Source organism: Poecile atricapillus, chromosome 1, assembly GCF_030490865.1.
Source record: "Poecile atricapillus isolate bPoeAtr1 chromosome 1, bPoeAtr1.hap1, whole genome shotgun sequence".
Taxonomy (NCBI): domain Eukaryota; kingdom Metazoa; phylum Chordata; class Aves; order Passeriformes; family Paridae; genus Poecile; species Poecile atricapillus.
Genome location: NC_081249.1, coordinates 51,278,991 through 51,293,325, shown reverse-complemented (window position 1 = coordinate 51,293,325; position 14,335 = coordinate 51,278,991). Strand labels below are relative to the sequence as shown.

The window sequence follows — 14,335 nt, the reverse complement described above, 5'->3', positions numbered from 1 at the left end:
CTGCATGTGTTTTCAGAGTTTATATCAGTGATACAAAGCATTTTCAAGGGTTCCTTAACTTGGCCTCCTACAAAAATATACAGTCCTGGAATATCATGAGAAATCTCAGATACAGTTTAATACCAGTATTATTTGCACACATAAATGATGCATGCAGAACCAGTCACTTGAGAAATCAAGATTTCCACCTTTAAATCTCTATTTCTGCATTATGCAGCACATTTCAAAAGAAGGAAAATTTTCAAGTAATAATCATGCATTAAATCATAGCATTGTGTATCCTAGATATACCTAATAATTGCAGATCTCTGTACTTAAAGAGCATTAAATAGCACATAATTGTTTGTGTGATCACTTATACTTTTTTGTAGGCAGAAAGGAAACTTAGTTATTACACTCAGATTATTAAATCAATCAAAAAGTTTAAAAAGAAGAAGTTATTACAAAGGAAAAAAAAAGAGAGAGAGAAGGGGTAGGAAGCACTTAATAATCTGATATTTTTATTTTTTCTGCTTAGAGCTAGATACTAACAGGAAATTCACACTTCAGAAACTTCTCAAATGAAGAACCATCTTTTGAAATTCCTGACATAGCAAGAGAGACTGAGAGAGCTGGGACTGTTCAGCCTGGAAAACACATAGGGGTATCTTACTAATGTGTAAGAAAACCTGGTAAGTACAGAGATGGAACCAGACTTCTCAAATGTGGCCCAGCAAACACAGACTGAAATACAGGAAATTCCACTGGAAAGTAAAAAAAAAAAAAATTTTAAAAATCCCAATATTATTTTGAAAATAGTGAAACATTGGAACAAGCTGCAAAAAGAAGTCATGATGTCTCTATCCTCAAAGATACTCAGAGAATCTCAAGTGTATCCAGACCTGAACAACCTGCTCTGAGTGATCTCACTTTGACCAGCAGAGGCTGGACTAGGTGACCTCCAGTGGTGCCTGACAACCTCAACTAGCCAGTGGTTTTCTTTATATACAGTCAAAATATAGAGCAGAAGTTTACAATTGGAAAGATTTTTCTTGTATCAACTAATGCAGCAGCATATAACAATGGCATTGACATCATCTACCACAGTTGTCACAGTCTTTTCTTTGCAGGGCTCTTACAGTAGTTTTGGTACTTATTTACAATGTAGACCCATAAATTTTCATTGTTTTGAACTAATAAGATCAGATTGTAAGTCTATTTTTATACTTGTCAAGTCTATAAAATGCTGGAATGACTGCATGCAGCACTGCTGTCATGATGCTCTTTATCTTTGCTGAACCTTTGCATATCTCATGGAACACTAGACCCCAGAGCTCACTTCTATCAGAGCTATTGTTTGCATTTTTTGTGCTGAGACTCAATGCCACCACAATGGGAAAAAAATCATACCACTCCTTCTGTTGTGGTAAGCCATGTAATGTGAAACCAGTTCAAATGTAATACCGATTGCATTTAAACCTTTCTTCTCTTGTAAAAGACTCACAAAGCATTACCATCCAAAAAGGATTTGATGAATGATAATCTTACATATACATTATTTTCTTTCATTTTGAATTATTTTCTTCTATATTTTTTTTAATCATCATTTTAAAACTATCTGCATCTGGTTTTGTGGGCTGATACTCTAAGAAATTGGATATCTCATTTTAGTACCATATATTTTTATTGTTAACTTGTTATGACCAGCTTTAAAGGACTAGAGAGGAATTGGATACTTTTAGGCATTAGTTGTGGTTTTAAACTGCTTTCTTAAAATAAAAAATCAAGAGGTGATCTGCTCTTAGATATTAACTGTAACACAAAACCCCAAATGATACTTGTTGACAAGGTTTCTTTTCCTGTCTCCCTCTTTTTGGCCTGCTTATTTGTCTCTGATTTCTTTCATCTCCTTTCTACTTTTCACATGCATTTTTTTCTTTGATATTTTCCTGCCTTACTTCCCCCAAATAATTTCCCTTTGCTTCTGCAGTTTTTGATCTCTCCCTTGTGAACATGAATGTTTCGGCCCAATAAAAACTTTCATTCTCTCCCCACATTGATCCCATATACTATTCTCATGTTGCATTGACTCTGAATTATCTCTATTTTCCATACAAGATTTTATCCTGTAAATAATATTGTATAAAGTATTTTAATCCAATTTTTTCTTTTTTTTTTTTTTTTGCTGGTCACACCTGCCCAGACTATCACTTGTCTGATATTTCCCCATACTCCCCTACACTCTCAGTCTCGTCCTTTCTTCCCTCTCCTTATTTTATAACTCTCTCCTACCAATCTTTGTTATCTGAAGTCCCTTCATTTTGTCACTCCTCTTCATCTTTAAAAAGCATTAAATTTCAAACGAAATAGTTCTGCCTATGTGTCTATCTCATCATGTAAAGCAGCTCCTGAACCTAAGGCCAAAGTACAGGCCCCCTTTTGTCCACTGAGCTAAGCCGCCTTTACTTTCCTCCTTCCTCCAGACAAGATATTTACATTCAAACAGTTTCCGGTATTTGCTGTTTCCTGAACTGAGCATTTCTTTTGAGAATGTTAGTCATCTGTGACCAAAACCATGCCAAAAATCATGCTGGTACTTAGAGAGACATGATCATGGGCTTGTACTCAAATATCCACCCATCCATCCGGTCCACAAGATCAAGTAATCTTCCTCTCTATTTGATCTGTCTAGTTAATTTTCTTTCCTTTGCCTTAGAGAAAATCTGTGTTAGAGACAGAGCCATGCAAATAGGAAGGAAATAACTGGGCAAGAAGCAGAAGCTCAGGTGGACTTTGCTGAAACAAGTCCCAATGTTTAACTGGTCTGTAACATGAAGAGAGAGAATGCAGCACCACCAGCAGCTTGACTATTGGGTGCCTCCATCTTTGGGTGACTCCTCATCTGTTCATCTCCTCCCTGCAACACAGCCTTTCTTAAATTGAACTACGTTTAAGAACAAGTCACTGCTAGGAGATGGTACAGGAACTTTCAAAAGGAAATAGTGGTATGAGAAACAGATTGTTACAGGACTTTATATTAGTGTAAGGCCTCAGGAGACATATCAAAAATAGAATTTCAGGATGAAAAATTAAGAAAGACATGTGTGCAGCATGGAGTTATTTTAACTAACTCGGTTTCTTCAGGCAACTATATTCATGATGACATTATCTAATGAAGCAAAGCAGCAAAAAAAAAAGCAGAAGATATCTAATCTATTAAAAATGAATAGGGAGATTATTGTCTAATGATAGGTAATTCATGCTTTGAAAGGTTTTTGTTTATAAAGAAAAAAAACGGGGGAAAATCATAAAGGATTATTATTTGTTCAGTACTTTGTTTCAATATTTGAAGTACTAAGCTGCCCCACTTTCCATTACATACAACATGCTTGTCTACCAATAATGTAACATTAGGGGAACTATTGTGATATTTGTCTGCTGCTTTCCTAGACTGTTACTCTATTAACAAGTGGATATAAGCCATTCATTCAAATGATTGCCCATGTGAAGGTGTTTCTGGTGATCCTACCTGTTGGCGGGATGATTCCAGGAGACATTAGGCCTGGGACAGAATGTGGCATGATATGAGAATTCTCTGGGGAGGTGACACTTTGAGTCCTCTTAGGAGGCCTTCCAGGTCTAGAACTGAAACAAACAAACAAAAAAATTTTTACAATTAAGCTGTTGTCTTACACATCATTTCAAAGTTGTTTCAAGTGGTAACATGGACTGTAAATAAATTTGTTTCAAGGACGGTTGCTTTTGCAGTTAGATGTAATAGACTTCCATCACTAATTAGATTACATGCTGAATTCATTTTCCTCATTGAAGATCAGCCGCTCTTGATGCATAATTCATAGCCTGCACCTCGTTACCTGCTTCTTCATATTAATATCTATACACAGTTTGAATTGCCTCGTTTGCATATGCTAAAGTTCTGCATGCAGCCTTCAGCACGAAAATTATGCACTAACTTGTAATAATTATTACAGTCAGCCTGCTATTGATTTATGAGACTTTTAAAAACCAAATATGTGTAGTACTTGTAATGAATGATATTTTAAGGTTCTTCAGGAAATTAAAAGGCAATGGCTGCCTAAGGAAATGTTCTGCTTGTTTGATTTAATACTACAGTTAGCTGGGAGGTGGAATGAAAGAGTGATTCAGACCTATAGCACATTTTTCGATGATATGTTTTATTACTTCGCACTGCTAGCCTGATATCTAGATGATAAATGACAATACATATCTAATGTGTGAAAAGGTCTTGCAATTTCTTTATTTTTTGTCATTTAAAAGATAAGTCAAGTTATCATTTAACCCTTATTCTATTTAAAGTGAAAATCTCACTAAGACACCTTACTTCAAATATACTACTTAATGTCAGAAAGAACTCGGAATTATTTGTACGATATTGTTGAGCAAAAGCCATCACAGCAGCTTACATGTGTCCAGTATGGAAAAATAAAGGGCTTCAGGTTTAAGCACTCCTTGTCTGTTAAATGCTCACATACACAACTTTCCATCTCCTGGACTGCCTAAGTAGCATACAAATCAGAGACGGATGATGATGAAAATATTTATTGCCCACTTACATATAAATATGTATCTGCTCATATAATATATATCCAAAGGCTTGTATTCCTATGTACAGATCATAGCATGGTACCACTGCAACATGGTGTAACTGCTCATTTAGGGGACATTGTGGAATAACTTCAGAGAATAAGGTGATGAGCTGCTCTAAAACTGCAGTGTTAACCTATGATTTGCCAAACATTCAAAGTTTTTAATTTCTTTCAGAATAAGAAAGAAAAGAAAGTTGGGTATGAAAGGTTTTGATCCTTAGGCCCTCATATTAACAAAACTAATCAGGGATAATGGCATTTCTAGTTATGCTGGGACTGCAGAATGAGGCAGATATTAAAATACTTCTGTTTTCTGTAAATATTAGTTTCCATTCTGTTTGGAAATCCTTTTTTTTTTTTTCCTTTTTTTTTTGGCATCTTCTACAACCTAACTTTAATAAACCAAAAACAATCAAAGTACAGAGCATTTTCTTGAAGTTTAATGGCTGAAGGCATTGAGTCATTAACCTTAACTAATCATTAATTCCCAACTTAATGTCCTGAGCTGAGGTCATTATTAAAATTATAAGGCTGGTAATTTCTTTGATTGGTTTGGGATTTTTGATTTTCTTTAATATAAACAAAATTGTCACATGTTCAAAACAACAAGAAAAACAGTTGTAGAAAAAGAACATTGTCTTATTCCAGCTCACAAAACCAAATTAAGTATCTTCAGATTTTCTTTGATATTTCCTTTGTGATTTACAATAAAAATAAACATACCATGAATACACATAAAACTGAAAAAAACATTATAGACCAAAATGATCTGATTTAAATGGAGTGTTTCTAATATATTCACCCACCAAAAAATGCCACTGTGTAGGAAAACTTTAATGGTTTCATTCAAGTATCCATGATGAAGTACTCAAATCACTATTGTGACAATTGCAGGGTCTGACAACTGCATAACAGAACACAAGCAGGGTAATGTGCCACAATGTACATTGTACCAATGACTTCCAGGTCTTCATAAAAAGCAAGTTCACACCTGCAAAGACTCACTTTGATGTTAACTACCAAGTATAGCCATGGTGAAGCCTGAATGCTTTTGTCCTTGATTTTGAGGAATAAAACCACCCCTCTTCAAAGCCTAATGGAAGACAGTCATGGACAAAATCTCTAAACAAAGGTCAGCAGCCAATTATAGGTGAATGATACTGAAATAACCAAGGCAGAACTCTTCCTTTGGTCACCTTCTATAGTCAGATTGTTCGTGCTATTGTATACAACGGGAGGGATGGGGGGGTCATACTCAAAGCCATAAATGAGTCCAGCAACCTAACTCCATTCCATGAATTATCCCAAAGTCTACCAAGTTAAAGTTTTCATAAAGTCCTAAACTCTCAATTCCAATCTTACTAATAATATTTCACCCTGTAGATGGTTGGGTACTGGAACAGGCTCCCCAGGAAAGTGGTCAGAGCACTAAGCCTGGCATTCAAGGAGTGTTTGGACAACACTCTCAGGTAAACTGTGTGACTCGGGGATGGTCCTGTGCAAAGCCAGGAGCCAGACTTGATCCTTACAGTGCCCTTCCAATACATCTTATTCTGTGATTCTATTTAAATGAAATTTCTGAGAAGGAAATCTATTTAATCTTGATAGAATTTTTGAATTACACTAGTTCCAATCTACTATTAAAAGGCCTTTACCTATTTAAGAAATGTGGGTTTTTTTCTTATAACAAGGAGAAAAATACTGTAAGAGAAATTAAGAATTATTTCTTCAGACCTGAAAGATCTGATTTACAGGCACGGTAGACTATGCAATACACAATTAAGATTAATACATCTAATTGTCCTTAATAACTGATTGAGCAGCAATAATTGACTTAATTTTTTAGTTGTCATTTGTTAAGCATTTGTTTCATTAACCATACTACTAACTTGAAATACTACCATTTTGTAAGATTTGTTTTCAAAGTATAAGAATTGCAAGAATTTTGTATGAATCATTACCAAAGTTGTGGGGAAAATGGCATGAAAAATTACTTTAAAAACTAATCACTTTGACTAGAATTGAAAATTCGCATGTTGTTTTGTAGTTCATTATCATTTTTACAGCTATATGATAAACTCTTTAAAAAAAACATCAAAAGCATAGCAAATTAGTTTAACTATCACAAACAGGATGATAAAAATAGCTTAATGAATCATTTTGTTGGTATTTTTCATAAACTTGAGTATAGTAAAGACCTACTTATTTTTAGATTAGGGCACGTTTATTTTCATTCCAAGATAAGAAACCTTCAAAATGCTCATATTCCTATTTTGTATCAAAATCAATAGATTGGTCTTCAGTATAAAAAAAAATAAACATAATTTAAATAGGTATGAGTTGATTTATTATGTAATTATTATTGAAATGCCAGAGCAATGTAATCTTTCCTTCTATTTGGTGATACTGAGATACAAAAATCATCATTTAAAAGCTGACGATAATACCATTTTATTCAGATTTAGATTTTGTATAAAAGCTTTTATAGACATATAAAAGACATTGTAAGATTTTGTCTTTTATATAAATACAATTATTGGAAGAACTACACTGTTTTTTCTGAAAGCACATTTGACTTACAGAAATGCTAATTATCACAACAGTTAAACTACTCAAAGATGACCAATTTTGATTTTGAAGATGTCTAAAGTCTGGATTTTTTAGAGCCAAGATAAACAGTCTGAAATGCCAAAATCCCAAAAGCCAAAGTGAATACCTTGTGAATACCTCAGGTTATAGTACAGATAAGTCAAAGAGTGTTTTGGGACTCTACAAGAAGACACAGGAAGAAACAGCACTACATCTGGAAGTCATAGCTGATCTTCTTGTCTACTGTTTCGTTCTTTGAAGAGTAAATTAGAGAAAGCAGAAATTAGACAATATCAACAAAGATTCAAGGAAGCCACAAGATTAACTGGTTTTAAAGACCTGGGGAAAAGTCTATAAGGAAGTTGAGAGTTCCTCGCTTACCCATTAGAAAAGCTATCTAAAAGATATCTTTCATCTTTCTGCTTTTAGAAATATGAGTAAGTTAGACATTTTCTGCTCTAAAACTTAAATTTTCCCATGTGAGATAACATACATTGAAGAAGAAAATGAAAGCTTTCTACAGGACTGTGTATGACTAAATTAGTAGTCAAGTTTTTGAAGTGAAGCACCTGAAAGTATTTATTCCCATGAAAATCCATCAGCCCTCTATAAGCTTCTGTTAGTTTGTGATAAAATTATCAGAATTTTCTCAAGTCTTAAAAGACATTCCCACAGAAAACTGATCTTTATTTTTGTAGAAATTATCATGGTTTACAGTTACAAGAAACCATTATGTGAATGAGGAACTCAACATGCAGATTAATGGATCTTGAAAGTCTCAAATATATTCTTCACTAAGATCAGCTAGTTAGATAACCAGAACACTTTCCAGAATGACTGAAAATAAATCCATCATTTTTTTGGCCAGATTTGTATTCCGTACCTTCAATTTCATAAATACATCAAGGAATACTATGGCTGTAGCATTTTCATCTTTGAAGAAAAAGGGTGTATTGGTCTACTGCACTGTGATTAGCATAAGAAGCAATTGAGACTACATTTAAGGCTGAGAATACAGTTATTTTTTGATCTTTTGATCAACATATATTAGTCTTATATCCTTCCTGTCTTATCAAATCTAGAAAACAACAGATGGCTGAATTAAAGAATAAGAAATTGAAGGATCTGTGTTCCTTATCAGTTTAAATGTTGTGCTTTGATAATATTTTTAAAGTTTTACATAATTTCAGTTGTATTTTCAAGTATGAGCTCGCTCCTAGAAATGTTTTGATAGTGCTAACTATCAAAATTAATAAACTAAATTAAAAGCAGACATAATCAACAGAAAACCTGGCCCTGTACAATCACATGAAAGAGACAACAGGACAACAGTATGAGTTAATCTACTTGGCTTTAAATGTAACCAGGCTGCATTACTATTTGCCAGAAGACAGACTTGATGTTAAAATTTAAGGGTCTCATCCTTGAAAGCCTTAGATAAGTAGACCTCCTACTGATTTCTGTTAAGACCTTTGAGCACCAAGGAAGGTTTGGCTCCAAAACACCTGAAACTCTTCCTGAGTAGTCTATAATTCTCAGAGCATGTCACTAGCATTTTACAGATGACTAATTGCATGGCAAAACATGTACCAGGAGACCAAAAGTGTTCAAAAATGTTGAGATAATTCTGCAATTTACCTTTCTCATGTCCTGATTTTGAGGAACAATTGTGCAATATTATCATTTGATTAATGAAGTTTTACTCCTTAAAATTATTTTTAACACATACATGAAGTACCTCTAAAGAAAACTGCAAGTCTGACTAGTAGTAAGAAGGCAAACTGCCTTTCCTGATAAAATTAATTAATTTCAGGTTTTGTTTTCTACATTTAAAGGTTTATTTTTAATCTTGTCTGAGAACAAGTTTAGTGCACAGAAATATATCTGTAGCTGGGCATACATGATGCAGTGAAGTTACCACTGGCCAGGCAGCTTTATAATCAGTTATGCTGGGGAGTGGCAGGAAAAGTTACTCTCCAGAAGTGATAGGTAGCAAATCTGTAACAAGGATTTCGAGTGTTTATTTAATGTATTTTTGAAGTATTTTTGAAGTTCTTAGAACTGCCGAAGTCAGCTTAGAATTATCAACAACAATTTTAGCTACACCAGCATTTAACATTTTGAAAATCTATGCTTTATTACTCATCTGTTCTGTCCTGTTAGTGCTTCAAAGCCTGACACAGAACCTGTGACTTCAAAGAAGCTGCAAAAGGGCTGAAGATGTCACTTGCTGACTTAATACAAAGACAGGGCTGCCCTGTGACCACCTGTAACCACAGGCAGTGGACTCTTCCCACATTATATTTGTGGGTTTTGGGATAGCTTCTATGCTGCTCTCATCATACGTGCTGCCTTCACACCAGCAAGACTTGAGCCAAGGGCGTGTCAGTACTGAAAAATAAGGTCTAGGAAGACTGACTAAACCTTTTGTGTAATTTAATTCCTTTGCTTGGAAAATGCTTGCCAAGGTAACCTTCATAAATATTTCTAACGCACTGAAGTAGCATTTTAAAGGCAAAAAAATGACAAAGTACATCGATCCAAGCTTTACTATTTTAGGTTTTCCCCTTCTGCTCCCACTCAAGAACAAAGTAAAAAACGCAATTCTAAGACAGAGCATACATTTATTTTGGCAGTTAGTAAAACAACCATTAGAAATCACACCATGTCCTTTTTACTTGCAGCAGTCTTGTAAAACAATAAAACTCTCAGTGCAATTACCTTAAATTTATTTTTCTTCTCACAGTTAAACAGAAAATGTTCTCACGCAATAATTAGTGCTGATCTCATGATATATTAGGAGTTACTGAGACAGCAAACAATGCTGATAAAAATAAATACAAAGATCTGTTTCAAAATCTTCATAAAGAAGTGCATGAATGATCTTCAAAAGAATTAGGTTGTGTTACAGGAGTGAGCGATGGAGAAATCATGCTGATGAACTATTATTGCATTTCAGTAACAGAACACTTTACTGCTATTTTTGAACCAAAATGGCCAAAAGTGGATATTGGGTCAGAAATGCAATACCATTTTATCAGTGGAAGAAAAACTAAACGGAAGAAAATATATTTCACTTCATATCCCATTCCAAAGTCATTTACTGCAGTTATACGCAAGCACAGGTTAGTCTTTGGATGCTACTCTTTTGCAAGGGTAGAGAAGACCTGGTCAAATTATTTCGTTTCCTAACAGAACTGTCATGTAAACAGCATGTCATTTCCATCCTCCTCAACACTGCAGTCCAAATCACTCTGCTTTTCAGCAAGAGCAGTAATATTCTTGATACAAGGGTATAAGGTAAAAGAGTGCAAGAATGTATAAAATATATATTACAGCAACACCTGCCAGTGCTCCCTTGATGGTTGAAGTCCTACTACAAACACAATGAAAGAATATAAGAAAAGGATTCTCTGTGACTGATCGTATTACTTGAATATATGAATGATCTAAAGAGCAAGAAATGAAATAAAACCAGTTAGAAATCTGAGTGTTACTGGAGTAAGTTACAGTACCAGATTTAAATACAGCTGTGATTGTACATAAGCTTAAAATATTACTGACATATGCCTGTTCTCTTAATGAAATTGAGATCTGTAAATCATCTACTGGAAAGGAAAAAATAGATAAGAAATGAAGTTAATTCTGTTGGGTGGCAGAATTATGATGTCAGAAGTAAATTAAGTCAAAAAGTTCACTGCTTCATCTAACTAGCTGAAACACTAGATCTTCCTGAAAGTTCTTAAAACATATAAGTATGCTGGCTCTCATGATTATGTAATAACTGTGAAACACAAGCTTCTGATGATGACAGCCATACAAGCTAGAGGTGAAAATAAGTCTAAATGAACAATGAAATGCAATTATTAAAAAGAACTCATGCACAGATTCAAATCATATTATATGAAATTTTTTGATTACATAAACATTGCTTCAGAAACAGTATTGAGAAATCACAGCACTGGTGATCCTGAATAAAGTTATTTAGAAATACTGTCAATATCAAGAAAATAAGAAAATAGCAATAAAACAGTAACAAAAAAACCTTGAAAAATCATGTTTATTTCTACTATTTACACTGCTGTCTTTTCAGAAAAATTCTGCAACTACCAAAAAATTAAAAAAAATAAAACCAGTGGAAAAAAGTAGTGATATAAAGTGCATGCTTCCCACAAAATCCTCTTTCTGTCAAGTTATAACAGATGCCTTTCCCATTTCACTCAACCTTACAGCATAAACCGCACCCAAAATTTAAATATGCAAGCTAAATGATTCCTTCTAACAGTGTTATTCACCCACATGAAACCCCAAACTATAACAGATGCAAAGCCTATTTTTTCCTCAACTGTTTTCATCTTTTCTTAGGCTTTTAATTCTAAAAACATCCCCTCAAAACATCATCTACTATATATATTATAAAAATGTCAAGCATGGAGTTAATAGGCCACAAAGGCAGGCTTGATCCACAATGACACAAATCTAAAAGAATTTTAAGCTTTAGGTTTTTTTAAAAAGTTTTTACTTCAAGTTGCTGAGATGATTCCTAATGTAAAGCAAGCCTAACTCTTGTGGTTATGTCTGTTAGAGTCTGCATATGGCCTGAAACAATGATTTAAATGTATGAACTTTAGTTGGAATGAACAGTCCTGCTTCCAGGCTTGTTTTCCAACCATCTGTATTCATCTCTGCATATAACTTGCACATGTAATTACAAATTTGTGAACATAAATCAGATAATCACATGTACAAATAACCAATTAGGCTCAAAGCAGAAATAGGCCATATAACAGCATACTCCTCTTTTGAACACATATGTAACCATATGTAACATAAGTAACTACCTTTATTTAAGAAATCTTTGTTTAACTTCTTTAGAAAAATATATTCTGATTTGTTTTCCATCAGGACATACTGGGGAGCAGCTGCCATTTTGAGAACCATTTTTAAAAAAAGAGCAGAAACACTACAAGAAAAAGCATCTACAGAAGATGCAAGCCCACCATTGCTCCAGGGGGTCACAGAGCTGTATTAAATATAAGATACACAAACATCTCGATGATGATTTAACTTAAAAAAAAAGAAAAAAAGAAAAAAAGTACTGTACTATTCAAGGTATTTTGTGAAAATATTCTGGTTCTCCTGGCAGTTCGTTAATTAATATGCTATTTTTATTCATAGCAGTCGATAATGAAGTTCTATCATATCAGTGTATCCACTGTAATATCTGAATGCCCTCGTCAGTTAATTGGCCACAATTCTTTGCATGAAATGCTGAAACAAGTGAACTGTCACCTCTTTAATGAAGCTGCCTATATCTTAAACCCTTTGCCCTTTAAAAAACTCTTTATACTCAAAATGAAAAATTTTATACTAGCTTCTGCCAGAGACTATGGTTAATGTTCACTGCCCTTTATTCACCTTATTTTTAATTCTGAAAACCCACACTCATTAACTCGTACACTTCCAAAGAATTGCTGGAACCACCTAAATAAAAGCTTGAAAGTGACTTTTATTGTTCATTTGATAGTAACAGTAGTGATATGAAATACTGAAAAGACTCCCTCATAGTCTTTACAGCTGTAACCGCTCAGTTGAAGTAACACAGATTGATGGTAACCATGCAGTATCGACTAAAATCAAGAACTTAAACCTTTAAATAAGGTGATCTATATTTGCATATATTTATAAATACAAAAGAAGTATTAACCTTCTGATGAGTACTGAGCATTAAAAGTGACAAGTTTTTTTGAGCAGATGATATGTGGGGTGAGAATGAGTGGGTCTGCTGTTTGAGTGCACCTCTATTTGGCATCAAGAAGCAAGTCCTAAACTAGATGCTAAAGAATACGCACAACATTAGTTTTGTCTCTGCCACTCCAAATTGTTTGGGACAATAACCAGCTCTCAGTACAGCCATGGGTTTGTGCAACACCCAGCACAATGCACATCACTGAAAACCCATGCAGACCAAGAGCTACAAGGCAGGGATTGCCCTTGTGGATGTCCTTTAATTAGTAGATCCTTGTGTGTTCTCTAGATGTACTTTACTTCCAAAACAGAGGGAAAACATGGGGAATATGACCTCATAAGGAACAACTAAATTACAGAACACTCCAAAAAACTGATCTGTGTACCCAGTCCCCAAAATATGTTTGTGAAATCAAGATGCCTGATGTGTTATAGTGTTCCACCCTTGCAAGTCTAGATGTAGACTTGCTTGGCCATTATACTCTATTATAGAATATTGTAAAATAGATTTGTATTTTATTTTCCTTGTGCAAGGCAAGGAACAGAAACAATCAGCCTCCCGTTTCCTTGCAGAGCAGCATCTATAAACATATGAATGGTAGCACTGTTTTCCATCCAAAGCAGTAGTACTATATATTATTTTGAACAATAAAGAATACCAGTCCAAAACTCCAAAGTCCTAAAAAAAGAACCATAAAAAACCAGACAGTACTATAGGTCAAAATGGAAATAATTACAATGATTCAATGATTTATTATCCTTTCAACAATTCAAAAGTTGTTCAGTGAATTTCTATCAAGCTACAGAGGATCAAATCTGGTTATGTGTCGCCATAACCCTTAGTCAGTGTTCAAAAGTAAATTATTTGCAGGCCTGAAATGCAGCCAGTTCCCCAAGCTGTCCGTTAACCACCTTAAGTAAAGTCCGTCCTATCAGAAATAACAGTCTGCTACTAATGTGTTATCCTAAGGAAACACTGAAAGGTTAATCAGTCATTTCTAAAAAGCAGCAAAAGGAGTGTTTTTAGATAACAGAGTTGACAAATGTATCTACTTCTGATAAGATTTTTTAAAATAATTATTATGATTATTTATATTTCATTGTAATTCTGGTAATTTCACTATGAATTTTCATACAACAGAATTACATAGGAAGATATCAAAGGATCTATTTCATAGAAAAGACCAAATCAATTACTGAGAAGTTTATTTTAATACAGACATTATGGACTCTGTAACTGGAAAAGTTACACATGCTCTGCTAGTCCCTTTACCTCCCATCTTCAAAGTACATGATGAGGACATTAAACTTTGAAATTCAATCAAATTACTGTTCCATTGTGTCTGAAAATATGTGTTCCTCAAAAACCTCTCTTTAGCCAGAATAAAGAA

The 14,335-nt window shown here is 34.2% G+C and overlaps 1 protein-coding gene across 7 annotated transcripts in view; it reads right to left on the bottom strand.

Moving 5' to 3' along the window:
• DACH1 (dachshund family transcription factor 1) overlaps window positions 1-14,335 on the bottom strand; it is a 376,911-nt gene that overhangs the window by 224,907 nt on the left and 137,669 nt on the right. For all 7 annotated transcript variants that reach the window (XM_058848038.1, XM_058848012.1, XM_058848021.1 and 4 more), the window contains exon 2: window positions 3,509-3,624. In XM_058848038.1, the coding sequence (XP_058704021.1) occupies window positions 3,509-3,624 (116 nt within the window). The remainder of the gene's footprint in view (window positions 1-3,508; window positions 3,625-14,335) is intronic.